The 24,379-nt window shown below is 52.3% G+C and overlaps 10 protein-coding genes across 10 annotated transcripts; 5 read left to right on the top strand and 5 right to left on the bottom strand.

The window, feature by feature from the left end:
- Positions 1-1,098: 1,098 nt before the first annotated feature.
- On the top strand, positions 1,099-2,357 carry J4E88_008740 (uncharacterized protein; the record flags this gene model as incomplete). The annotated part of the gene is made up of 6 exons (XM_049402349.1): positions 1,099-1,267; positions 1,318-1,504; positions 1,554-1,698; positions 1,748-1,916; positions 1,968-2,240; positions 2,293-2,357. The coding sequence occupies 6 exons, from the start codon at positions 1,099-1,101 to the stop codon at positions 2,355-2,357; spliced, it is 1,008 nt and encodes a 335-aa protein (XP_049252020.1).
- A 1,019-nt stretch (positions 2,358-3,376) lies between these two features.
- On the top strand, positions 3,377-4,090 carry J4E88_008741 (uncharacterized protein; the record flags this gene model as incomplete). Its single annotated transcript, XM_049402350.1, has 1 exon — positions 3,377-4,090. The coding sequence occupies one exon, from the start codon at positions 3,377-3,379 to the stop codon at positions 4,088-4,090; it is 714 nt and encodes a 237-aa protein (XP_049252021.1).
- Positions 4,091-4,259: 169 nt separating this feature from the next.
- On the bottom strand, positions 4,260-6,760 carry J4E88_008742 (uncharacterized protein; the record flags this gene model as incomplete). The annotated part of the gene is made up of 3 exons (XM_049402351.1): positions 4,260-5,612; positions 5,667-6,344; positions 6,395-6,760. The coding sequence occupies 3 exons, from the start codon at positions 6,758-6,760 to the stop codon at positions 4,260-4,262; spliced, it is 2,397 nt and encodes a 798-aa protein (XP_049252022.1).
- Positions 6,761-8,773: 2,013 nt separating this feature from the next.
- Positions 8,774-9,955, top strand: J4E88_008743 (uncharacterized protein; the record flags this gene model as incomplete). Its single annotated transcript, XM_049402352.1, has 1 exon — positions 8,774-9,955. The coding sequence occupies one exon, from the start codon at positions 8,774-8,776 to the stop codon at positions 9,953-9,955; it is 1,182 nt and encodes a 393-aa protein (XP_049252023.1).
- Positions 9,956-10,237: 282 nt separating this feature from the next.
- J4E88_008744 (uncharacterized protein) lies at positions 10,238-12,157 on the bottom strand (the record flags this gene model as incomplete). Its single annotated transcript, XM_049402353.1, is given in 2 exon segments — positions 10,238-12,141; positions 12,154-12,157. The coding sequence occupies 2 exon segments, from the start codon at positions 12,155-12,157 to the stop codon at positions 10,238-10,240; spliced, it is 1,908 nt and encodes a 635-aa protein (XP_049252024.1).
- A 674-nt stretch (positions 12,158-12,831) lies between these two features.
- Positions 12,832-13,346, bottom strand: J4E88_008745 (uncharacterized protein; the record flags this gene model as incomplete). Its single annotated transcript, XM_049402354.1, has 2 exons — positions 12,832-13,307; positions 13,343-13,346. 2 exons carry the CDS (start codon positions 13,344-13,346, stop codon positions 12,832-12,834), a joined length of 480 nt encoding a protein of 159 aa, XP_049252025.1.
- Positions 13,347-18,548: 5,202 nt separating this feature from the next.
- On the top strand, positions 18,549-19,493 carry J4E88_008746 (uncharacterized protein; the record flags this gene model as incomplete). The annotated part of the gene is made up of 2 exons (XM_049402355.1): positions 18,549-19,076; positions 19,185-19,493. The coding sequence occupies 2 exons, from the start codon at positions 18,549-18,551 to the stop codon at positions 19,491-19,493; spliced, it is 837 nt and encodes a 278-aa protein (XP_049252026.1).
- A 665-nt stretch (positions 19,494-20,158) lies between these two features.
- On the bottom strand, positions 20,159-20,860 carry PYR1 (Orotidine 5'-phosphate decarboxylase; the record flags this gene model as incomplete). Its single annotated transcript, XM_049402356.1, has 1 exon — positions 20,159-20,860. The coding sequence occupies one exon, from the start codon at positions 20,858-20,860 to the stop codon at positions 20,159-20,161; it is 702 nt and encodes a 233-aa protein (XP_049252027.1).
- Positions 20,861-21,213: 353 nt separating this feature from the next.
- TIM23 (Mitochondrial import inner membrane translocase subunit tim23) lies at positions 21,214-22,014 on the top strand (the record flags this gene model as incomplete). Its single annotated transcript, XM_049402357.1, has 3 exons — positions 21,214-21,221; positions 21,283-21,913; positions 21,967-22,014. 3 exons carry the CDS (start codon positions 21,214-21,216, stop codon positions 22,012-22,014), a joined length of 687 nt encoding a protein of 228 aa, XP_049252028.1.
- A 693-nt stretch (positions 22,015-22,707) lies between these two features.
- Positions 22,708-23,566, bottom strand: TIF35 (translation initiation factor eIF3 subunit g; the record flags this gene model as incomplete). Its single annotated transcript, XM_049402358.1, has 3 exons — positions 22,708-22,757; positions 22,811-23,530; positions 23,563-23,566. 3 exons carry the CDS (start codon positions 23,564-23,566, stop codon positions 22,708-22,710), a joined length of 774 nt encoding a protein of 257 aa, XP_049252029.1.
- Positions 23,567-24,379: the final 813 nt, after the last annotated feature.

Below are 24,379 nucleotides of genomic sequence, written 5' to 3' on the forward strand. Positions count from 1 at the left end.
CACTTTGGAACCACACCATCAGTAATCGATGTCGCCTACACGAGTCGTTTGCGAGACGTCAAAAGGAACTCTTATGCACGGCTTCAGAGATGCCGTGGGCGACATGACGTTTGGGAATAACGCCTGCACCACTCATCCGGATCTAGCGTTCCTAGCACGCTTTCCCCGCAAAGTCAACCCCAATCAGTGACGGCCCGACGATCATTTAGCTCCAAAGTCTAGGCTCCGCACACATCCCCAGCTTTCGCGTGCTTCATCTCCACTCGACTCCGCAGAACCGATCTTATTTCCTGCAGCTGCAGATCCCTTACTGGTTGTCACTGAGTCGGATCACGATCACGTTACAACGTTCAATGCGTACCATTTGCATTGCGACCGTTTTGGGCACTAGAGTCGCCGAGGTCTTGCCCATACGGCGAGGCTAAGAGTGTGATCAATTGTGTTTCATGAAGAAGCATGCTTATCGTAGAGTCCTTTACTGGAATCCTCATATCCAATTGCTCATTCGGACGTATGTTATCATGCACTTTTGGATAAGCCCCGATGGTATTATAGGCAGAACGTTGGGGGTGTGCAATGTGACGGCGCGGAACGCCACTGTTGTTTCTTGGGATGCGTCGCCAGAGAAGCCACGTCCGCAGCTAAGGATGAACTCCTCATGACTCCGGCGAATCATGACCTGGCCGCCCTTCGAGCTCTAGTCTGGGCAGATCTGCCCTCCCGCCAATTCTACTACGTGCATCAGGTCCAACGCGGAGCCGCAGCGGTTGGTCCTCAAACTCTTGTTCTACCGGGGTGGCCTGGCTGCACCTGCCACATACTTGGTGATGATCCCTTGCTTTCGTCCGCGGCTACGCTTTCTTGGAATTGGAATCCGTGCCTCAAGGTTTGCGGAGCACCATCGTTACGTTACCTACACTCTTAATGAAGATTGTCTGCCCACCTATATCAATCCTATCCTCCATCTTCTAGCCTCCTATGTCACGTTACGAGACCTCCACAGCTACTACCACTTCTTCCACTGGCCATCATCACGAAACATCTTCCTCTAATACTAACTCGAACGGAAGCGGTCTCTTCGATAACCACATCGCCTGTATGACTTCCAACCACGACCACAAGTACGCATCAAACGACGCCCATCTCGGTGCGACTACGGCTCGGGACGCGGAGACTCTATCAGCTGGATCAACTGCGAGGAACGAGTCGACGACACGAATGATGGATAACCCCAACGCTTTGGAGAAGGACTTTTCTCGGCAAGATGGTAAGGCACTTTTGCGACGCGTACTTTCGGATCCGGCTGACACTCTCTAGCTTACGGCAATGGATACGGCGGACACGCACACCTCGATGCTTCGGCCGACTCTGGTACCGCGCTGCATCAAATCCGAACAGCAGGTAGCATCTCCATCTCGCCAGAGCTTTTCGAGAAGCTATACCTGTCACCTCCGAACAAAGTAAAGGGAGATCTGCGCAAGACGTTCGGTAACCCAACACCTCTGTAAGTTCTCATCACACACTTCGGGTTCGTGGACGCTAACATTGCACAGCGCTTTGATCGGTTTCCTATTGTCGCTACACCCATTGAGCATGACCCTTATGGGATGGCGAGGCGCTGGTGGGTCTGGATCTGCAAGCATCGGATGGTATTACTTCTGCGGTGGTCTGCTCATGATCCTCGGTGGCCTCGGTGAAGTATGTTTGGTCTGAAACTTGTAACGGCAACCACTAACAGCTACCACAGTGGATTCTCGGCAACACCTTCCCCTTCGTTGTCTTCTGCTCTTTCGGTGCCTTCTGGCTCGGTTTCGCCGCAACTCTCCAGCCGTTCTACAACTCATACGCCGCATACGCGGATCCAAGCGTCGAAGGCAGCACAGGTCTCGAGTCTGTGGGCTTTAATGTCGGTCTTGGTACGTTGCCTACAACATGATTCGGAATCGCAGCTCTAACGGTTGACATAGCATACTTCCTCATCATGATGGGCATTCTATGCCTCGTCTACCTCGTCTGCTCCATCCGCACGAACCTCATCTTCTTCCTTATCTTCTTCACCCTTGTACCCGCCTTTGGTCTCCTTGCCGGAAGCTACCTACAGCTTGCCAATGGTCAAGCAGCTCTTGCAGTCAAACTTGCCGAAGCTGCTGGTGCTTTCACCTTTGTCACATGTCTTTGTGGATGGTACATTTTCTTCGCCATTATGCTGGCCAGTGTCGACTTCCCATTCGATCTACCTCGTAAGTTGACCATGTCTCTGTCAAGTTCAGTTCCTCTGCTAACACGAAACAGTCGTCGACCTATCCAGTGTGGTGAAGGGCGCCAGTGAGAAGCGCAAGGTTGACCACATGGAGTAAGTTATACCTCGACGCTGGACGGTCGGATGATGGAGCATTGGATATGGAGGTGGCAGACAAGTGGAGACATCAAGAGTGGGTCAGATACCAGACCAAAGGCACGCTACGCGCGTCAGACAGTCGAGGCGGCGATGTTGTCAGCGGCCGATGAGAGAGTGAAGCTATTCTTTCCCTTCCATCATGTGCCAATGCTAAGGGTAATATTTACAAGTTACGCTCGAAATAGTAATTATGCAACTCACGAATTCATATCTCTCCACATGTACTAATCTGTCGCAATTTCCAATGCATCGTCACGATCTAGGAAATGGTCGCGTGTCCATCGCATGACGAATCCCACCAGCTGGTGTCGGGCTCGCCCGAGGCATTTCGATCCTGCCAATCTCACGACGACTAAACGACCATTCCAACCTTAGAATTAGGAAATTCGAGACACAATTTCCGCGAAAGCATAACATCGCAGCCTCGTTCTGGTCGACACGCCGTGTCGCATGAAGCCCCATGTCACAGAGTTGACAGGTCTGACACGTCCGACCCCGATTAACGGGTCCGCCAACCAACTCCTTCAAGCGAACAGATGGTACGTGCATATATACATATAACCAAATCGACGAACAACATATAGGTCTTTTGCTAACTAAATATCTGATATCCAACGACCTGCTCAAACTCGCATCCAACTTCCCCTCTTCCCACGCTCCGCACCACACGTCACCACCATGATTTACCCGGTGGAAGCAGCCCCCATGCATGCCACACGGCACACGACATCCACATCCACCAGCACATCAGCCCGTCCGCGGAGGCGAAGTACATCATCAAGTCGCTCGTCCGCATCCCAAAACTTTTCGCGTCCACATTTGCAACCCATACCGCGGAAATCTGCTCCAGCAACGCTTCCCCTACGAGCCCTCACAGACTCCTCCGCTCCAATCGCCCAAACCATCATCATAAAACCAAAACCACATCATATCCCTTCTACTACATCGAGATCAAGATCGAGAAAACCTCCACACAAAATGGCAACCTACTTCCTCACAGGCGCGAATCGCGGTATTGGCTTGGAATTCGTGCGGCAGTTGGCTGCAAAGGGCGACAACACCATCATCGCGGGCGTACGCTCGAAAACAGGAGACATTGCCGACTTGGAAGCGATGAGCAAAACCAACCCCAAAATCCACATCATCGAATGCGACGTCTCCTCGCTCGACTCCCTCTCCAGCATCGAGTTCCGCGTCGCAGAAATCCTATCCAAGAGCGGCGCATCACTCGACTACCTCTTCAACGTCGCCGGCATAAACGCAACATCCAGCGACACATCGCTGACGCTCGATCCGAAAAGCATGTCAGAGCACATGCAAACCAACGTGCTCGGCCCGGCGAAAATCGTCTCCTCCTTACAAAAATACCTCGCCCGCGGCGCTACAGTGCTGAACATGTCGTCCGGGCTCGGTAGTCTGACTGTTGCGACGGATATAACTAAATGCTGTACTTATAGTATGAGCAAAGCGGCGTTGAACATGTTGACGGTGCACCAGGCGAAGGATTTGAAGAAGCAGGGGGTCAAGGTGATTTGTATGGATCCTGGGTGGGTGAAGACGAGGATGGGGGGCGAGGGCGCGATGATTGAGGCGAGTGTTAGCGTGGGGAGTATGTTGGAGGTTGTGGGGGGGTTGAAGGAGGCGGATAGTGGGAGGTTTTTTAGGTATGATGGTGTGCCTGTTGCGTGGTAGGTTGGGATGAAGAATGTGTGTTGGAAAGTGGTAGAGAGAGAATAGCTGAGGGGGATATGTAGATAGCATGTTGAACATAGTAGTCTGAGATAATTATGGATGGTATCTAAAGCGACAGTGAACTACATACTTCGTGCCTCTACCTCCGTCTGTAAAGCGTCTTTCATCTCTACTCCGCAACAGGGCACAAATCGTAGTTACCAGCGACGTTGTTACCCCACCACTGCGGGAAAGGGATCGCCGGGCCTCCAGCTCCAAACACAGCAAACGACAAAATGAACAAGCAAGTCAAACTCGCGCCATCAAACGCACCCGCGATGAGGTACGAGTAGTCCTTGAAGATGCGGGGACGGTAGTTCCTGAGGTAGAACTGCGTGAAGAAACCCACAATCGTCCAGCTGAGAAGCACGCACGTCTGACTCTGGTTGTAAGGGATGTAACCAGCGTACTGAATGAACTGGGGGAAGTTGATCTCGCGAAGAGAGAAGTTACCGATCTTGGGTACGAAGCGAACGAAGATCCGGTGAGCGAGGACGATAGCGGCGCCGATGAGGAGACCGAAGGGGACGATGGAGTACGCTTTTCCTTGCTTGTAGAGGTAGGCGGCGAGGGCCCAGGTGGAGGCGTTGGTGTTGTAAGATTGAATGTTTGCACCAGACCACGACGCGTTACCGTCGGTGTCGGCGAGGAGGTGCTTGTTTCCAGTTACGATGGAGATCATGACGGCGTAGTTGATGAAGCCGCCGAGGACGGTGCCGTAAATTTGTGTCATGAACATCACGCGGGGCGGGATCTTGAGGTATTCGCCTAGTTTGAGGTCCATGCTGAGTTGCACGGCGCTGTTGATGACGTTGTGCGACCATGCGGCGAAGTACATGTTACCGATGGGGCGACCGGGGAGGATCAGTCCGGCAATGACCTTGGACAGGTTGTTGGTTGCGATACCGTTACCGAAGCGGGCGTAGAGGAGGGTGCTGAAGGGCGAGATGATCGTGCCCATTACCAGTGCGATAACGTAGGCCCAAACGGGGAGAGTGACGTTCTCCTTGATGACAACGACGAGACCGAGCACGAAACTGACGACGAGTACGGCAAGGTACCACCACTGTGGTGCGTCCTTGTAGTGCTTGGCCATGTGCGCGTGGTGAGGATCGTCGAACTTGCCCTTTTTGGCATCCTTGAATGCTCGGACTGTGTCGCCGCCCCAGAAGAGCACGATGTGGGCGATGAGGGCACCGATCGCAGCATTGGCCATGAACATGGCGTAAGCGAAGGTGCCAGTAATCCTCGGTAGACCGTATTGCAGGAGAGCCTTCTCATCCAGAATGCCATCGATGAAGACGCTCTCGCTTGGGTACTGCTTGCCCTCCTGGGTCAAGAGACGTGTTGACATGAAAGGCAGGTCCTTCGAACCCCAAGCATTGCCGTAGTAAATGCCAAGCATAATGAAAAAGCAGAACACGAAACCGGCAGCTTGATGGAGTTGGAGCTTGAGCGGAAGCGAGGACTGGAAGGAAGTGATCTGTAATAGCGATTAGTGTCTGCAGAGTATGAGTGTTTCGGAGCGCCTTCTTACGTATTGCCAGTCAAGCGAAATGCTGAACCAACCAAGGCCCTCGTTGTTTGAGGCACCACCGAAGAGGTTGGTAAGCGTAGCTGCCGTATTTCCAGTCGCATGCATGGCAGCCAGACAGGGGATCGAGATAGAGTTCAACCAGGGGAAGATGTATGCAGGGAAGAACTCGTAGACGAACATGCAAGAGAAGGCAATCCAGAACCATCGGAGAGGCTTTGAATCCTTGACGCTCTGCCAGTGGAGACCTTGGAGAACCTTGACTGTAGGAAGACTGCTCCAGTAGACCGAGTCAACGTGCCACACGCAGATGGGACGCATGATACCGCAGATACCGTATCCAAAGAGTCCAATAGAAATGGTGCTGAAGATGACTGTGACGGGGCTCAAAGGCATGTCGTAGAAGAGGTCAGATGCAGCGAAGACCTGACTGGCGGGAGCAGCAATCGATGCGGAAGTCGCGGTGATGGATGTGATGGCATGCTCTTTCAAGTTCCACTCGCCGTGGTTGAAGAAGGACATGATTGTAATCCACATGGGCGCTTTGCCGACTCCGCCCTTCTCCCTCCACCGAGCCTCGAACTTGTCTCCGCGGGGCAGTAGCTTGACCCATCCCCTGCCGAGGAAGTAGGCCATGAGGACGATGAAGGTTCCTTGGATTGTGACGAGAGTGGGTTTGAACTGGTTTCGTCAGCATTCAAGGTACGCAGCCTGTGGAGATGTTGACATACCTGATAGATCTGGTACACAACGGCTTGGAATCCGGATAAGACGGTGGCCAGAAGCAGACTCCGGAAAGTCAACGCAGGCACAAAGTCGTCTCGCATAGGCAGTAGGTAGGCTGCTGCGTCGGCGCCAGTAACGATGACATGATCCTCACCGTCGCCGTCCTTGTCGTGCCCATCGCCATCGTACTCGGGAAGAGCGGCCTTGATCTCAGGGTCCAAAGGGCCTTTGATGTCGATGTCTCCGTCGTGGGCAGCATGCTTCTTTTCGCTGAAGTCGTTGATAGCCTGGTGGCTGGGGAGATTGACGACCTTGCCCTCGACGCCGTCGGGGCGGCCCATAACCATCACGTCACCAAGAGGAGCTGCCATGGTTGCGCGCGGTAGTGGTTTGGTTCATTGTCCGAGCGGGGAGTACTGTTACTCAAATATACAACTGCTCACGTGTTCTAGTGCAAACGCGTTATCGTAGCCTTCACCTGTGTGATTGCGGCGAGGTTGCGCGCAATAGCACGTCAGATAAGGCCCCTGTTGCAGGAGCGATAGGACTGCCACTCCTAGGTTTGAAAGGGCAGGTGTCCCATGTCAGGAAGCGGCCGAATACAGAAGGGTATCTAAAGATCATGCAAGGCGATGTTGGTGGCACGGCAGGTAACCTAACTGTGCAACCCGTGGGTCCTATCACTTCTTCCCTTCGTATTCTAGAACACCCGGCATATCAGAAACGAAGCCTGCAACCGTATATTGGGCAGGAAACTGCGGGGATAACGAGGTCGTGCCATCCCGTGTCGGAGATGCCGTTCCAAAGGGGATGGCCTGGCACCCTGTTGCAACGGCAGGCTGATAGCGACCGATACCTAGGTAAACAACGGAATGGTGTCGCCACCAGGTTGAATGGCATCATCCGCAGACACGATATCGAATGCGCCCGGAAGAGCATTCGCCGTGCTTATGACCGCGCGACAAGCCAATCGCGGGCAGACCTGGTGTCGCCGAACAATTGCAATGCAATTTAGGGAAGTTTCCTCGGCGTTCGTGCGACAGACGATCCTGTCTCGTGCGATTGGGGCGCTCGTCGTTTGGCGTTGTCCTCGAGAATGCGACGATAAGCGTTGCCAAGTGGGGGTGGCGCCCGCTAGGTCGTGCTTGTCCATCACAAGATGAAGCCTTGGTGGATTGAAGCACGCAGATGTGGACGGCGTTCCCGCGAGCAGCGGCGTCGTGGACCAGAATGCGGCAGTCAGGCCCGCAGTGTCGCCGTGGTGCGCGAAGATAAGCTGCCGAGTCCCGGGATTCCGTTAGGCTGGTTTCCGGTCGATGCAACGCCCACCTCCATGATTCTTCCACGAACAATAAGACATCTCAATGGAGTGTAAGAAAAATGAGGTTTGTCGTGTCGAAAAGCGCGCAGCAGTGTACTTAAGATGTAGTACTAGGATGATCTTTAGTGCTGACATCCAGGCAGCCATCTTGGCATTCTTCCACGCTGACTCAGATCTGCAGGCAAGCGCTCTGCATACAAGTCATGCAATATAGCAACGAGCCATCAACATAGCCAGTATAGTCCAATTTCCAAATGGCGCATGTATCCAGGAACCCATCTCTCGGAACTTGTGCAGCAAGGTCGCGATTGTCAATTAACCTCAAGCTCGTCTAGCTCATCAGTCCACTCTCAAACGCTGAGGTCTTTTACTCTACGAAGCATCCATTAAGTCTCGAAGTCTCATCAGAATCAAGGCGCTGTATCCTTCAGTCACAATGTCTTCAAGTCGAGATGTATCAGCTTCTACAGCAAGGCTCACAGCCTAGATCAATCTCAAACACGTTCCCAGTACCTTTCGAGGAATGATCGAGCTTCTTGCGTCGCACCACGTACACCAGGAAAATCTTTTTGAGAGTCGCTTCTCTCCACTGCCACGGCCTTTAATTATTCTTACTAAGTATACGGGAGCTGAGAAATATCTTTGTTGAGATGTGAGCTACACTAGTTTCCATCCATTGTACGCAGCCCGGTCGTTGATTCAACACTCTGTCATTCTTGACACTTCAAAAAGTGATATAGCGAGTTATTCGAGAGGCTATTTGTTATGCAAGATTCTCTGCTATTGCCTTCCAGCGCAATTCTGGCGGATGGCGATTCTGATAGAACATGCAAGCACAAAACTATTTCACTCAGCTGTCTCAAATCTTGAAGAACATGTGCGTCATCGGCTAGTAACCTCTACACCATTCACTACGTCTCCAGGCAAAACATACATACCCACAATGCTCTAGTCACTTCTCACGCCTACCCCATAGTCCGAAACTTTCTATCGAAACGTTTTTAACAAAACCCCTCCTGCGTAGCCGTTCGTCCATCTGGACCTCATCAACTCCAACACCACCATGTCCTCCACACACGAGCGATCCATTCCCGGCCTTTCCGCCCTGTCCCCCACCGTAAACCCCGAACAATGCTACAGCGCCCTCTCCTTCTGCCTCCCCACCTCCCTCGCCTTCGCCAAACGCCTAACCTGGGAGCAAACCCCATGGATCCCCCACACACTGAACCTGAAATCCGTGAACCCAATCGACGAAGCCGACACGCACCGCATCGCCGCCTACCTGTCCCTCCACGGGCACTCAGTCTCAGCTCGAGACGTACAATGCGCGTTGCTGTTCGGAAGCACAACACCCAGTCAAGACAAGATGACAGAGGGAATGGGGTCGTGTCCGCACCTCTTCGTCATCTTTCCCCACGCAAGCATGGTCCCGTGTATCGACACCGAATTCCTCAAAATCTGGCACGATGAGATTGTCAAACCGGCGTTCGACCGCGCTTGGAAAGACTCCGGTCTCGCGTTCGTGTACGGGTCGTCACTAGACACACCAACCCGTGTCTTGCCTCCAACAGGCGTCCGCACGTCACGCGACGCGTTTCCAGCATCTGGCTTCCTCGAGCGCCTGCGCAAAGGGAAGACCGGGGCTGTGCGAGACTACTGGCCTAGCTGGACGGATGACTCGTGGTATCTTGGTCTTGAAGGGAAATATACGGGTACACGGACTGCGATATACGAGACAGCCTGGGACGCCATAAAGGGCATGTTGAAGGACCATCCGCAATTATTGTCGTACCAGGATCCCATCTTACTGGCGGTGTCGAGGGGAGTGGTGCATGTGAATCCTAGGTTGAGTACGAAAGACAAGTACAGATACGTCGCGCAGGAGTGGGATCGGCTTGTTGATTCGCGGTTCGTCAAAGAAGGGAGTTTTCAGGTGGTTTTCGAGACGGTGGTGGGTAATACGCCGGAGCCGGACGACTATCTTGAGGACGAGGAGATGTTGAGGGATGAGGACCTGCTGGATGAGGGGGAAATCAAGAAGATCAGGGATAAGGAGGAGATGTTGAAGAAAGAGGAGATCCTAGCGATTGAGAAGATGGAGGCGGATGAGCCGGTCGTGACAGTTGGGCCGGTGGAGACGACTTTGGCCGTGGAAGGAAACAGCGAAGGCATCAAGAGGAAGGAAGACTTCAGAATACCTACGAGTGAGGACGAGTATCGCAATAAGCGGAGGAGGAGGGAATAGCTTGGTGATGCATCTTGATCAAGGAAACGCTGGCAGCTGGAGAAAGGAACGCTGTCAGAAAAGAAGCGAAAGAGCCAAAACGCAGAATGCAATGTAAAGAGTTCATCAAAGCTATCCAAGCTTACCATACAACGTCAACCAATGCAATGCTCCGGCCACGCACTACCAAAATGCGATAGCGATGATGAGGTGTTTCCTCATTCATATCAGATGATACCAGCGATCCCATTTACGCTGTTCATCAACCCTAGCCCTAGCCCCAGCATCATCCTCAACCTTCTCCTATCTCGGCTTCGGCCGCCGGAATGGATGTGCCTCAGTGTTGAACACCCAGTCGTCTAAGCTAATCATGTCGGGCGTGCTGAAGATGAGGTAGAAATACTTCAATGTCTCCGCCGTCCAGAAACTCTCCATCTTGTTTTCAATATTGTCGTCGCGTGTATAAGGTACGTCGCCCACACCAGGAACGGATTTATAGGCCCGGCCTGGAGCTTTTGGCGCTACGAATGTGACGTCTCTGACCTGTCCGTTGGCATAGGGCGTTCGAGTTGCGGCAACAATGCTGGTGAACATGTCCCACGCGTCATCGAGATACTGCCGGTCACCAGTGATGCGGTACATGATGAAGACGGACTCGATGGCTTCGGGTCTGAGCAGATACCGCTTGTCGCGGATGTTGGTGAAGCCAGGTGGGATTTTGTACTTTTCCACTGCATCGTTGAAACTTTCGACATATTTGCTGCTATAGTGATACAGCGCACCCTCTTCCCAAGCTGTTTGGTTCCACGGACAGGTTTTCCGGGAGTCGCAGGGGACCATATCGAATGTCTCGGGCATGATACCAGTTTGCGTGGCGGCGTAGGCGTATATACATCCCTTGGTAAGCTTCGCGCCGAGATCCACGTGGTCAGGATCAGAGAATAGGCGACCTGCCAGACCGAACATGCCGCCAATGAAGCACGTAAGATGTTGCATGGTTGGGTCGAGTTTGGCTTCTTCACCGTGTGTGAAGACATCGCCGCACAGGAGTAGGTCTTCTCCGTGGAACTTGTCAGGCACCATGGGGCGGAACAGCATGTATGCATCAATCATCTCCGCAGAGTCGCGGTACAACTTCTCATACGCCGGTTCCACTCCACCCAGCAACGCATGCATCTTCGGAAAGTATTCGTACGTGCTGTCCGCAAGCGCGCCGATGGAAAAGAAGCGAGATTGATTGAATTCTTCTTTCGCTGCATTTACCATGGTCGGCCATAGGCCAGGAAGCCTTGTGCTATCCTGCGCACGATCCATCATTATGGTGATTCTCGCAACAGCGTCGTAGTACTTTGGCTCTGACGTGACCTGCGCCAGCCGCGTGAACTCCATGGTTAAGCTGCCGAGACAGGCAAAGCAAATGTTGCTCTCGGCGGAGAAGGCCAGCCTGGGTACCTTCTTGACACCCTCCACATTTAGCCAGCCCAGGGGTGTATTATTCGTTGTGTCGAACGCTCGATACAGCATCTCCCCAAGTTGTATCGCCTTCTTAAGCAAGATAGGCTTCCCGCTCATGTCGTATGCGCTCAGCAGGCCGCCGAGGTATCTGATAGTCGTTTCGAAGACGCTCACGGTGGTCAGATTGGTCTTGCCAAAATCTATGGCCGCGACGGCCTCCACGGCCTCTTCAAACTCTTCTTTGAGTCCCATTATCCACAACGTGTCTAACGAATCGACGAGTGTGGCACCCCAGCCGCCGAACGACTCCTCGCCCTCACCAGTAATTGGCTTAAGCTCATCCTGTGCCCACGCAAACTTCTTGTAATTATTCCAGCTATGCCTGAATTCGTCTCGCACGGCGACTCTACATTGTTCCCTCTGTTTTCTTTGCGCGCTTGTTTCGGGGAAGTCTTCGGACTGGACGCGCGGGAGTTTACGAGGAGCGGTAGTCGGCAGCGGTATGTAGGACGTGATCGTGTTCACAAAAGGCGCTTCTCGCCAATCATATGACTGCTCGGATTTGATGCGCGCGAGACTCGATCCGTCGTGCATATACGCTTCGTGCTCTTCGAATGCGACAGCGAGCGCATCGGTGGGCTGCGCGTAGAGCCAGTAATACCCGCCGAACGCGACGGCCGAAAGAAGCGCATATATAAGGGTGCGCTTATGTTGTCTCGACATTGGCCGCTGGTATGGCACCCCGCGGGGCACTTTAATCCTACGCATTGTGAGATAAACGCGTAGACCTGTAGTCTCTCATCGAATGTACAATGGGAGAAATGATGTCGTGAGAAGTAAGCAGCCAGCACCAAGTGGGTGGCCTGAATGGGAGGTTATGCGATGTAGTCGGATTAAGGTATCATGCAATGATGAGGGAAATGATGCCGGGTGTGGTGATGCCACCAAAAAGTGTGTTGTTCATGAAACCGCCATGGTGAAGCCGGCGCAAGGACACCTCTCCAGTGTGGAGGGATGTAACGGAAGTGACCCATCTGCCAAGGCAAGCTCCATTGCCGATCAAACAGAAAGTACAGGTCGAAGCACTTCCGGTAACCGTAGCGCCAGAAGCGACTATAGCACGTGTCGGCGAAATATATGAAGGTGCGTACAAGCGACGGTGTACTCTTCGCCGTGAAGCGCATGTGTTCAGTTGTGCCGGCGCGCTAGAGACGCGTTGGTGCATACGTGTCCGTGCATCTCCTTGCCCTGCTTGCAGAGCTGTCGCCATTGCATTCAATCGACCAAGAGTGTACATTTCCATGTAAGTTCATTTTTTTCTGCATGCTAATAAGGGCGAGGAAGTTGGCTGCTGATGCTGGTGCGGTGACACAGAGGTGTTCTCTCTGCATGGGCTCTGTGCGTCATGAGCTTGTCCCGAAACGGCTCTTTGGCACGTGACGTCAGCAGAGGGTCATGCCAGCGACGACGCACTGATGCCAATTCCACTTCGTTGCCGACACCAAGTCATCTACATTGAGCACTCCGACGCCAAATTCGGTGAGCTTAAACCACAGCATGTCTCTCAGACTAATCGGCCAACCAGGAGTATCCCAATATCTGCTCATTAATCCCGTCTCCTGCACCATCTCGATCTGGGTTTTCAGGATCTTCTCTTGCTCTGCGCTCAGTTGGTTGAACCAAATTTTACCAATTGCATCTTTGAGACTGACACTGGCGTAGTACGAGTTTGTATTGTTGAAAGTAGTGTTGCCGGTGGCAATAGACAGAAGCGGCGCATCGAAGAAGACGAAGCGATTGGTGTGGTTCAATAGGACAGACTCCAGGGCGATATTGCCTGTGCCGACGATAGTGAGCGGACCATGATGCACCTTCTCGCCGTCGTAGTACGTGACCCAGTTTCTATCCCGAAGAGGTTCTAGCTGTGCCAGGAGCGCATTCCAGATTGCATACGCATCGTTCTTGAAGTCGACTAAAAGAACGACAGAAGCGTCTGAGTCTGCGTCGAAAACCCCAATTTCTCTGTGGTATACAGATGCCTGGGAGACATTACGCTTCGTCAAGATCCACGTTAACGGGTCCAGATAAAGACTTTTCAATGTCCGCGGTGGCGTAGTCGATTCCCATGAGTGGCTCACAAGAAGCGCTCCGTCCTCCGCCAGCCACACGTCTGCTTCTACGCTTGTACAACCCGCTGCAAGTGCGCTAAAGAGCGGTACAGATCGCCAGTAGTCATTGTGTGAATGGCACTTCTTGGGCACGATGTCGCGGCTGAAGTCGTCTCGCCAGACAGCTTCATGGGCACCGTAGGTATCCGGTGCCCTCCAGTTCTCGACGATGTGTTGAAGACCGCTGTAGTTTGGTGGAGGAGTAAACTTATGGATGATGGCGGTGATGAGGTATATATACACACTGATTCGAGTCAGTCAGATTCATAAGAAGGCGAATAGGACCACTCACGCTCCTACGATGATACCGAAGACCAACAATACTCCAACAACGATCAGGAGGTACTTCCACCATGGCCATCTACCCCTTCCTTTCCTACGAGTCGAATTCATTAACCTCGGTAGTGGCAGTCGGCGCCAGGCTACCGAAACTCTCCAGGCTCTCCATCTTTCACGGAGAGATGGTGTGACCGGAGACATGCTATCCTCACTCGATGTACTGGATGAGTGCCAGCTCGAGCCCTCATTTAGCTCATCACTAAAGCTCCTCGCTGCCGGCGTGTTTGCTCTGCCGGGTGAGTCCATGGTGCAAAGACGAATGTAACAAGAAGCACACTTCTAGGCAGATGGGCATGTGGTACGTTCAAGTGATGAGAATAAGAGGTTGATGGTTAGCTGATGTCAATACAGCACCCTCGGGTCTTGACACCGCCTACTGGTTACCTGAGTCGTTCCAGGAAACGGGTTGATGCTGCAGCATTTGTTGCCTAGGCGTCAATAGACTTTGTCGTTATTGCTGTGCGAAGCTTCATAAGACATGTCGTGAGGCGTAGCTCAGCCGAACATAAAGAAGATCAGCATCAAATGCCTCCATGCAAGTCCATGTGGGACAACTTGGGTTGCAGTCATGATGGTGTGTAGGCTGCACGGAGTATGGTACATTTGTGAATGTGTCCGGAAATGGGACCGACGCTTGGAAAGCAAGAGTTCCGAGAGTCTGTTGTGGCATTTGGATCTGTGGTAAGGTGTTGCATCGTACAGAGTATGGCAGATCTTTGCTTGTAACGATTCGGTCCGGCTCTAAGATTCAAGTACAGTAACATCGGGATTGTTGGGAAGACTACGCCGCCACAAGACATGACAGCGTTACGAAGACAACACCGTCACTAAGCTAGATCCAGGTCAGCATCGGCGGTGCAAGTTCCTATGTGAACTTGGAACAGGCGCTTTCGCCCCCCAAAGCAACATGTGATGCCTGAAGAAGCGAAACGAAGGATCAAGATAGTTTATGAAGGATCAGGATGATGCATCAGCATGCGAGTAGGAACGGGCCGGTCGGTCAGTGGAGTCTTAGTCGTCCTTCCACCAACGGAGGGACCGGCGGTACACATCTACTGGCCTGAGAGCCTACAGCCGAACCCTTCTCAGGTGTTGGGAAAGCAGTTGGTATTTGGAATTCGAAAGCATATAATGAGACGCATTCTCTTTCACATTTCCCCACCGCAAACATTATCATTCCAACCATCTACCACCAACAGCAAAATCTGAACTCAGTTCCATCATCAGCCAATCTCAACATGTTCTTCAAGACCCTCCTTGCTACCACCGCTGTGGCCCTCTTTGCCGCACACGCTATGGCTGCCCCTTCAGCAACAACCAACACCGAAGTGAAGGCAGTTCTCAACGAGACTAGAGACGTCCGCATTGCCCCCGATGCCATCAGTGCATGCAACTGCCCCAACAATTGCAGGCACAGGCTTGGCGATTCGTGCAAGTTCTATCGAGAGGGCTATATTCTTACGAGAAGTAAGTGTTTCTCTACGCGACATGTGTTGAAATGGGCATTGATATGGAATTGCAGTTTGCCGGGAGTCTTCCGATGACGGGGTCTTGGAATGCAGATAGAAAGCGCATGGTTGGTGGTAGTCCCCAGTGAGCGATTCGCAATACTTGACAGGCTATGGCTTTCAGTGGAGCTCGGGAGGCATGAGAAAGGACGCTCTTTTTGAAGGCAGCACCCCTTCTATACTCGTAACTTACTACAATACATTCGTTTTCCAATTTTGCTTGCCATGATACATATCCGTTTCTGCTTGCCCAGGTGATGTCTAGGCAGCTGACGTCGTCTTTTCATACCTTTAGCGGACAACGGAGAGGGAACAGCAAAACAACTGATGTAGTATATTCTATCTGAAGGATTCTAAAAGTGAGCACAAGCTCTCCAGTGGCGTTCCAGCCAGAGGCCAAAGATCGTTCACTGTCTCGAGGGATCATCGTAATCGTCAAGGCTGCCATGCCGCATGTATCCAGTACAAGGTCACTGCGCCGCATGCACTTCAAACAAAGTTACCACGCCGCATGGCCCTAAATAAAGGTTGCGGTGTTGCCTATGCCTTCCTAGTATAAGGTTGCTGCGCCGCGCCTAGCACAAAGTTACCTACCACACTGCATGTGTCTAGCACACCCGGGCAAGATTGCCGCGCCATATGTTAGGTGCTTAGCACGAGATTGCCGCGCAACATGCGCCTTCATGTAGCACTTTTGGCCCGATGTGGGTTACGCGGACCGTCCCCTACCTATCCTCCGTGTTATCCATGCGCGTGGGGCTGTTTAGGCGCATATTGGGTTTCCGGCTTCTTTTCAACTGTACTACTCCCACATTAGCACGGACGTGTACAGAATTGTTTGTCATAACTGCATAGCCTGCATTCGATCTATCTACCCCTCAAACACGCCAAATGATCGTCCAGCTTCAAGAAGTCCCCGCCATCTTGATATGCCCTGAGAATCCCCGAGTTACGATCGTGTACTTGGCTGACCATGCGGTCAATAGCTTCACTGGTCTGCTCCTCTAGAGTCTTCTCATCTGCCTCTTTCGCCTCTTGACGAATTTCATGAAGTCGTTTGAGCCAATACATCCATCTCCACGGGGTGAAACCAGTCGGTGACCGCTTCCCGAAGTCGGATTCAAGGAAGTGTTGCCCACCCTGCCCGATATGGCTAGGGCAGTCATTCCATGAGAGTTCAGAGAGTTGGACAAGAACGTGGCCAGCCTCTTTGATCCACGCACACACAGACGGCATGAGCTGCGTCAGATCGAGAGTCGAGATCGTCTGGTGTGTGGAAAGTTCGTCTGGCTGCCCTCCCTCGATGCTGCTTCTTCCCTCAAAAGTAGAGCAGAATAGTAGAAGAGCGATCTGACAGATTCGATCTTTGCTAATGCGAGTCGACGCCAGCTTAGCTAGGAAGGATGCGAGGTTAAGTCGCTGGGCGTTCTTCAAGGCCGCGCAGTTCTCGATCCAGAATGCGGTCATGTCAGTGGCTAGAAAGGGTAGATCTAAAGTTTGGTGTACAATGTCAGTGTTTGTCTCACATACATTTTGTACGGAGATATTACTAACCGTTCCACACCGTTCCATCTACTGTTCGCGCGATGTCGATACCGTAGTGCCCAGTAGCGGGCCTGGTCAACGGCCCCAATCCCTGGATTCTCACGATATCGAGGACTAAGCGGTCCTGTTCGCGCGTATCATACGCCGTGTGCAAAGCAACTTGGTAATACATGTGCCACGCAGAGTGGATGTGGTGCACAAGAGAGTCTATACCATCTCCTAAGCTGCAGTATCGCTCACTGACAACCCCGGTTCGATTATAGAAGGCTGTTCCGCGGAGTCCGTCAAGTTCCCCACGCGCCACGTCTTCGCGAACCATTAGGACGTCATGAGCCACATTGTCTAGGTAGTTGAGTTCGGGAGGGCCCTCCGGTGAGGCGCCCAGTAGAGCATCACGGAGGTGATGCATGTCGAGTTCGCGGTTGTGTTTGTGTCGTTCACTGAATGAGTAGAGTACAGAACGAGGGATAATGGAGACAGAAAAGCGCTCTTGGACATGCCCTTGAACCTCGTCTTCTTGTCACAATTTGGGTGCCTAAAAGAAGTCTCCGAAACTTAAAGATCCTTTCAGCTTCTCATCTCAATGTAACAGCGTCACTGCTCCACTGTGTATTGTTTCCGATACGCTGATCTCTATTGCAGGTGTCTGCCTTGCCTTACCTAAGTAGGGTTTCCAGCGCATGCTGCCCCACATCTGCACTGTGCCGCCGACGGAGAATGGTCTGCGGCCCGCAAGCGCCGCTGCTCTCATATCTTCGCTAGGCTGGTCTCTGTTGCTAGCGTTTGCGCCTTGGGCGTCGAGTAGTATCGGTGTATGGGCAAAGAATGTCTGCACGTAGCTGCCGGTTGAAGTCTGCAATCGGTACGCGGCAAGCGGGTTGCTTGGCATGGGGAAGTAAGGGACACGCGTGTTTAATCGTTTTGAGACGCGCTAGCGACGCGTCGTGCATCCCCTCGCCAACTTTGTGACACTCGCACTTTACACCTAAACACTCCCGCGGGTTTGCACAGCACGCATAGAGACGTGAACACTTCGATTACCATTTCTTTGTTTGCCAGCTATGGCCCGAAGGACCAAACCGAAGTCTAAGCCAAAGGCGGCCCCTATTCATTCTGCCAATTCCCCGCCGGTCCAGCAGGACGATGTCCAGGCCGCGTACCAGACCCTCGTGGAGTAAGACCACCTACGTAAAGGAAACCGCAGAGACTGACATACGTACAGCATTCGCAGCAAACTCGAGGCCCCAAAGAGGCGTACCGCCAAACAGCAAACGAAAATCCTCAGAGAGTGAGTTTCTCTCCTTGTACGAAACAAAAACTGCGTAGACTAATCACTAAGTTTGCTTTAGAGAATGGCCGGCCGCTGTCACGAAATACAGCGAATTATGGAATCTCCAATTCGCTCGTGAGATAGAGACCCGTCTACCGACCGAACTGAGAGCGATGATCTTCGACTATATTTGGGATAACAAAGCATTCAAGTATCATGAAGAGTCGATGCAATACCGTCTCAACCCTGAGTCTTGCCGCAGCGACGTACCAGAGTTACCGCACTTCATTCAAAGCCGCTTCATGGGTTTGAAAATAGCCCACGAAGTTATGGTGAAGTGGTACGAGGTACAACCCGACCGTAGCGATTCTGGCAGCTATCCCGACATTGATGGCTTTGGTCCAGTTGAATATATCACCATAGCATCAACGGAACGAGTCGTCTGTCAAGATATTTGGGATGTTGGACTTATTCCCGCAGATGTTTTGCAGTCACTGTATGTTTGTCTTTGGGAATCCAATACAGACATCGTTGCAGAAGGCGAGACGCTTGTCAAGACCCTGATGAGTATCAGGAAGAAGAGGAATTTCAGTCTCCATATCGAATTGGTTCAACAGGAGGTCAGGTTAAACTTGTGGGTCCCGTGGATCGAACTCCTGAGACCTGTTCTCCAGGCATATGAACGCGAAGGAGGGCATTTGCGTTTCAAATGGGGGCATCCGTTTAACAGGTACGACGACATAGAGTTTGACCTCACCGAGGTGCTCAGAGATACGAGTGGAAGTGAACAGTGGAGGCAAGATGCGAGAGAGTATCTGGACAGTCTGGATGACTATATCCTCAAGGAATATCACGAGGTAAGTGCTTATTTGACCTCCCGATGATGACCTATAAATGAGTCCTCGAACCATGCGATCAACCCTTGAAAACGCAAGTCGATAGCTAATGCTTTAACCGGTATTTAGGATCCGTGGATCGCATTTTCGGAACGCCATTACCTTATCGAGAATGAGCCAGATTATGACCCCAAGAATTATGCTCATCCTGCGCTCAACACTCCGCCCGGCTTCTATCCTGATGAATCAGAATATAGCGATAGCGACGATGATACTGGCGCAAGCGATGCTAGTCAAGACGATGCTGGCGAAGACGACCTCAGCGAAGAGGACTCAAGCGCAGACGACGCTAGCGAAGACGATGTCAACGCGGACGATGCTGGCGAACATGACTCTACTGCGCAAGTCTCTACTGCCGCAGTCTCTACTACGGATTAATCTGTCAAACATCCTGTCGAAGCCATTCAAGTGCAAACGGCATCAGCTCGGACGAAGACGACGAAGACGACAAAGACAAGCCCGTTGTTTTCGATCCCAGCGAAGCCGGTTCCAGCGACGATGAATACAGGGAGAGGAAGCCAGCGGAGTCAATTCTCGGGACGCAAAACATAAGAAAGATAATAGGCCATCAAAGAGACGAGTTTTGCGGAGCAGGTACGTTGGAGTCAGGCCAGCTGTCCAGCTTGATCTTGTGATGGAGTGCTCTTCTGATTCAGACGGTTCCGATTCAGACGATTCTTGCCCGTCAGATCTCTCGAATTGGATCCGGATACGCATCGAGGTGACTATGCATCTTGTTCGTTTAGCCAGGAGCGATGATAGAGGATACCCACACTCTGTTGAACGCGTTTGTCTTTCTGTATCTGTATCATAGAAGTATAACAATAATCAGTATGTTTTCTTTGATGTAGCATCTCACCCCAATGACACAGCCGTTGATTGTTATGAGGATCGCTTCACAGTCTCACGGAGTCAAGAAGAACATGTGGGCTTGAAATGCTTGCAGCATTGACCGCAACGCATGCGGGGTATTCTAGCAACCGCCCATTCCCATCACCCATACTCCCATAATCACAACTTCGTAAACGCCCCACCAGATACGCTTAATCACTCGCCTTGTACTTCTCCCGGTACTCATCCAACCTCTTAAGATCCTCCTCTCCACCCAAACTCCTCAAATACTCCACAACATCATCCAGCGTCAAGATGGCCAGCACAGGAATACCGTACTGTTTCCTAACCTCTCCAATCGCACTGGGACCGGGCTTTCCATCGTCATCAGTCGCTGTCGGCATCTTCTCCCGCCTATCGAAAGCGACGATGATGCCCACAAGCTCACCCCCTTCCCTCTTGATAATATCAATAGCCTCTCTAATCGCCGTACCAGCCGTAATGACATCATCCACAATAACAATCTTCTTCCCCTTCAGACTCGCGCCCACGATGTTGCCTCCTTCACCATGATCTTTCGCTTCCTTGCGGTTGAAACTGTAGCTTTTCTGTCCGTACTTGGCCATGTCCAGATCTGCGAGCTTGTCGACTGAGGCTGCTGCGAGGGGAATGCCCTTGTAGGCTGGGCCGAAGAGAATGTCCCATTGAAACGAAGAGTCGGAGTCGCCGTGGTTCTTGAGTGTGTGTGCGTAGGCTGAGGAGATGGAGCGGAGCAGGTCGGCGCGGTGGAAGAGGCCGGCATTGAAGAAGTAGGGTGATATGCGCTTGGACTTGAGGGTGAAGGTGCCAAATTTCAATGCGCCGGCTGAGACGCAGTCTTTGAGGAAGTTTTGCTTGTATTCGGGGAGCGCCATGGTTGGAATCGTTATTGTCTGTCGTTATCCCGAAGTGGGTGAGGCTGTCTGAACTTTTCTTTCCGATCTCGTTCCTTTCCGAGCTCGGAAGCAGGGAGGCTTCGAGAAGGTGGGCCGTGCGTTGAGACCGTCATTGCCCAAGTTGCTTCGCCAGAACTTTTCGTGAGCATCACGAACGCCGCCCCACGCTATCCCATACCCGCGCATCTACCACTTGCCTCTTTCTGCTGTTTCTCTTAGCTGCGCCGGTCTGATAGAGGTTTTTCGGGCGTCTGGGGGATTTTGTTCGTGCGGCTGTTGACAATCAGGCGCAACATTTCTTTACGCCGCCATCACAACCTGACATCTTCAACATGACCATGTATGTATAAACTCTAATATCCTGCGTCTTCTCAGTCACATCAATGCTAATCCAATGCTAGCTGGGACTCCATAACCGGACGCAAGTCCAAGGAGACCGCACCCGCGCCCGCCTCGCCCCAAAATGCCGACTTCGTAAAAGAAGACAGCTTCCAACCCACACCCTTCGACCCCAACACGGCCATCCAAAACCCCTCAGAATTCCTGCTCGACCCCTCACAACTGCATCCCCTCGCCGGCCTCAACCAAGACACGCTCGACTACCTAAACCTCGAAGACAGCGTCCTCTCGGACCTGCCCGGCGCACAATCCGCTCTGCCCTCACGCGGCTGGTCCGACGACTTATGTTACGGCACGGGCGTGTCGTATCTGACGGCGCTGACGATAGGAGGAGCGTGGGGACTAGCCGAGGGCCTGCAAAAGAACCCACCCAGCATGCCCCCGCGGTTGCGCATCAACGGCGTGCTCAATGCGATAACACGGCGAGGTCCTTTTCTGGGAAACAGCGCGGGCGTGATTGCTATGGTGTACAATGGTATGAACAGCACGATTGGGTACTACCGCGGCAAGCACGATATGAGCAACAGCGTCGTGGCGGGCGCATTGAGCGGCGCGCTGTTCAAGAGCACAAGAGGGACGAGGCAGATGGCTATTAGCTCGGGTATCTGCGCGACTGTAGCGGGAGGATGGGCGGTACGTTCAATCGACTCTTGGTATGTTCACGATGAAAGCTAACAGCCCACCAGATAACACGAAAAGTCTTCTTCGAGCCCGACCTAAAACAAGTCGACTAAAGCACAGATAAAAGGAATTGCGCACAGCAAATACATACCATTCTACCGCTACCCTGACGAGCCCCAACCGCGAAACCAGGCGCAGCAATCTTCTTTCTCACCTTCCACTGCAGTTCGACGTTTGTCCCGCATTTACACGAGTCGATCTTAGCGCATGACCCTCCTCCTCACCACTCTGCGGGCCCTGCCCACCTTGTACAATAAAGCTGGCGTTCATGATACGGGAGGATATAAGATCCTTTTTACGTAGGGTCTCTTAGAAAAAGGTCTAGGTGTTGGCTCTGGGTTGGATTTGGAACAGCGGCCCGACTTTCTTAGTGGACAATCTGGGCGGTTGTGCTGTGTACGTGTATATGTGTATGTAGAGATGAAAGTGATGGAATGGAGAATCAAGTTAATGATATATTTGAATAAACGCGTTAAAGTGGAAGGGGCCAGTGTACGTGCTTGTTAGTTTGTCTTTACTACCTGCTGATGTGGCTTAGTGGTGGGCAACATGAGAGATTGAGTTGAAAGCGAGCACTCTATCATTTGATATTCATGAGAATTCGCTTCGTCTGACGTATGAAGTCACAAACGATAGCTATCATGTACCATGCATGCAAGACACACGTCTACAGATGTCATAGCCCGTGAAACCACCCTGAACGCCAAATTGCAACGATCATTGAGCCATGCACAAATCCTCTCCGCTTAAGCCTTCTTAGCGAACTCGACACGCAGGATAAGATGCCCGAAACCGACTGAATAAAGTTAGCATCTCCCCATATCACAAGCTCTGCGTGCTGAAACTTACATCCATCCATCTTCTCACACGCCTTGGCCGCATCACTCCGATCCGCATAACTAACAAACGCAAAGCCCTTGGCGCGACCCGTCTCGCGGTCCTTGGCCAGGAAAACACGGGTAACATGTCCGTACTTGGAGAACATGTCGCGCAGATCCTGTTCCTCGGCGAACTCAGACACGTTGGTAACACGCAGGGTAGCGCTGTCGTCGCGGTCGAATTTGCCGCCCATCTTCTCGCCTGCGCCCGCACGGCCACGCAGATGAGGGGGGACGTAGCCCCCAGAGCCGGTACCCAGACTGCCTCCTGCACCGCCGGGCGCGTCGTCGGGCATTTCTGCGGGGGCGACGTCGCCTTCGGGGGCCATGGTGTCTTTGAAGGGACATTTTGTGGTGAAATGGTCGCCCTGGCAAATACGGCACTTGATCTTTGCGTTCTTGAGCTCGGCCTTCTTCTTCGCTTCGTCGCCCTTATCTTCGTTGCTGGCTTTCCAGTTGGAGACGGGGCGGAAGGCGATGTTCTCGGCGACGGAGACGGTGTCTGTTTGGGGGCCGGCGGGCTTGCCCTTTTCTTGTCCGAATTTCGCCCATTGCTTTCGTTCGGCGACGCGGGGGTTTACGATTTGCTTTACGACAGTCTTCTTGATGCGCCGTGTTGTCTTGTATTTCTTGCCGTCTTCGCCGATGCGGTAGGAGATTACGGTTTCGGTTCCGTCTTTGTTCTTGATGACTTGTTGGGGTGGGAGGGAGGTGAGGGAGGACTCATCGTCTTCTTCTTCTGCCCAGTCGGTGCGGCTATAGCAGTACTGTCAGCCTGATGCTCTAGAACCCGGAGAGATGTATGCAGAAGCTCGTGGCTTGATGTGCGGCTTGGAGCGACGTAGGGGCGACATGGGAGGATGATAGGCGTAGAAAGGCCGAAAAAGGTGCGCATAAACTCACCCTGCTGTTTTGGACATATTTGCGGTTGTGGTTGTGTTGTTGGGGGTGTCGGGTCGGTAGGTAGTCGGGGTCCCTTATGATACAGAAAGTGAGAAGTGGCGGCGGCCGGTGGGGCAATTCAATGTGTGCGGTGCGCCGCCAAGATTTCGCGCTAATAGGGTGTTGCGACTCATCACTCCCTTTCCCCAACTTCATCGACCATGGTACGCTCAATTCGTTTTATTGCGTATGCATGAAATTACGCTTCTTTCACTGATAAAGGAAATCATGTCTTTCACAGGCTGGTGAGTTATCATTAAGGTATTAGTGCAGCTTTAAGTTCATTGCGTACATCAGGATTCAGTCATGGACAGAGTGACTGTTCATGCTGAGTTAAATTATACTAGCAGTAGTTACAGCAAGTGATACGAACTCGTTAGTTCCACGGTCTTGATCAAGGCACGCTGCTGGTGAGTCACAGCTAGCACTCGAGCAAGCTAGATCGGTAGAACCACACTCAAACTCAAGATGATAACATTCGCGCAATAAGAATAACTCTAACCAACAAGTCCAACCACCCTCCAGTAATTCAAGGGTACGCAGCATCCATCACATCATCTCTCTGACCCCGACCAGCCGATGACTCAAGACCCGACTC

The sequence above is a fragment of the Alternaria novae-zelandiae genome, assembly GCF_023758075.1.
Source record: "Alternaria novae-zelandiae strain BMP 2774 chromosome Unknown scaffold_20, whole genome shotgun sequence".
Lineage (NCBI taxonomy): Eukaryota > Fungi > Ascomycota > Dothideomycetes > Pleosporales > Pleosporaceae > Alternaria > Alternaria novae-zelandiae.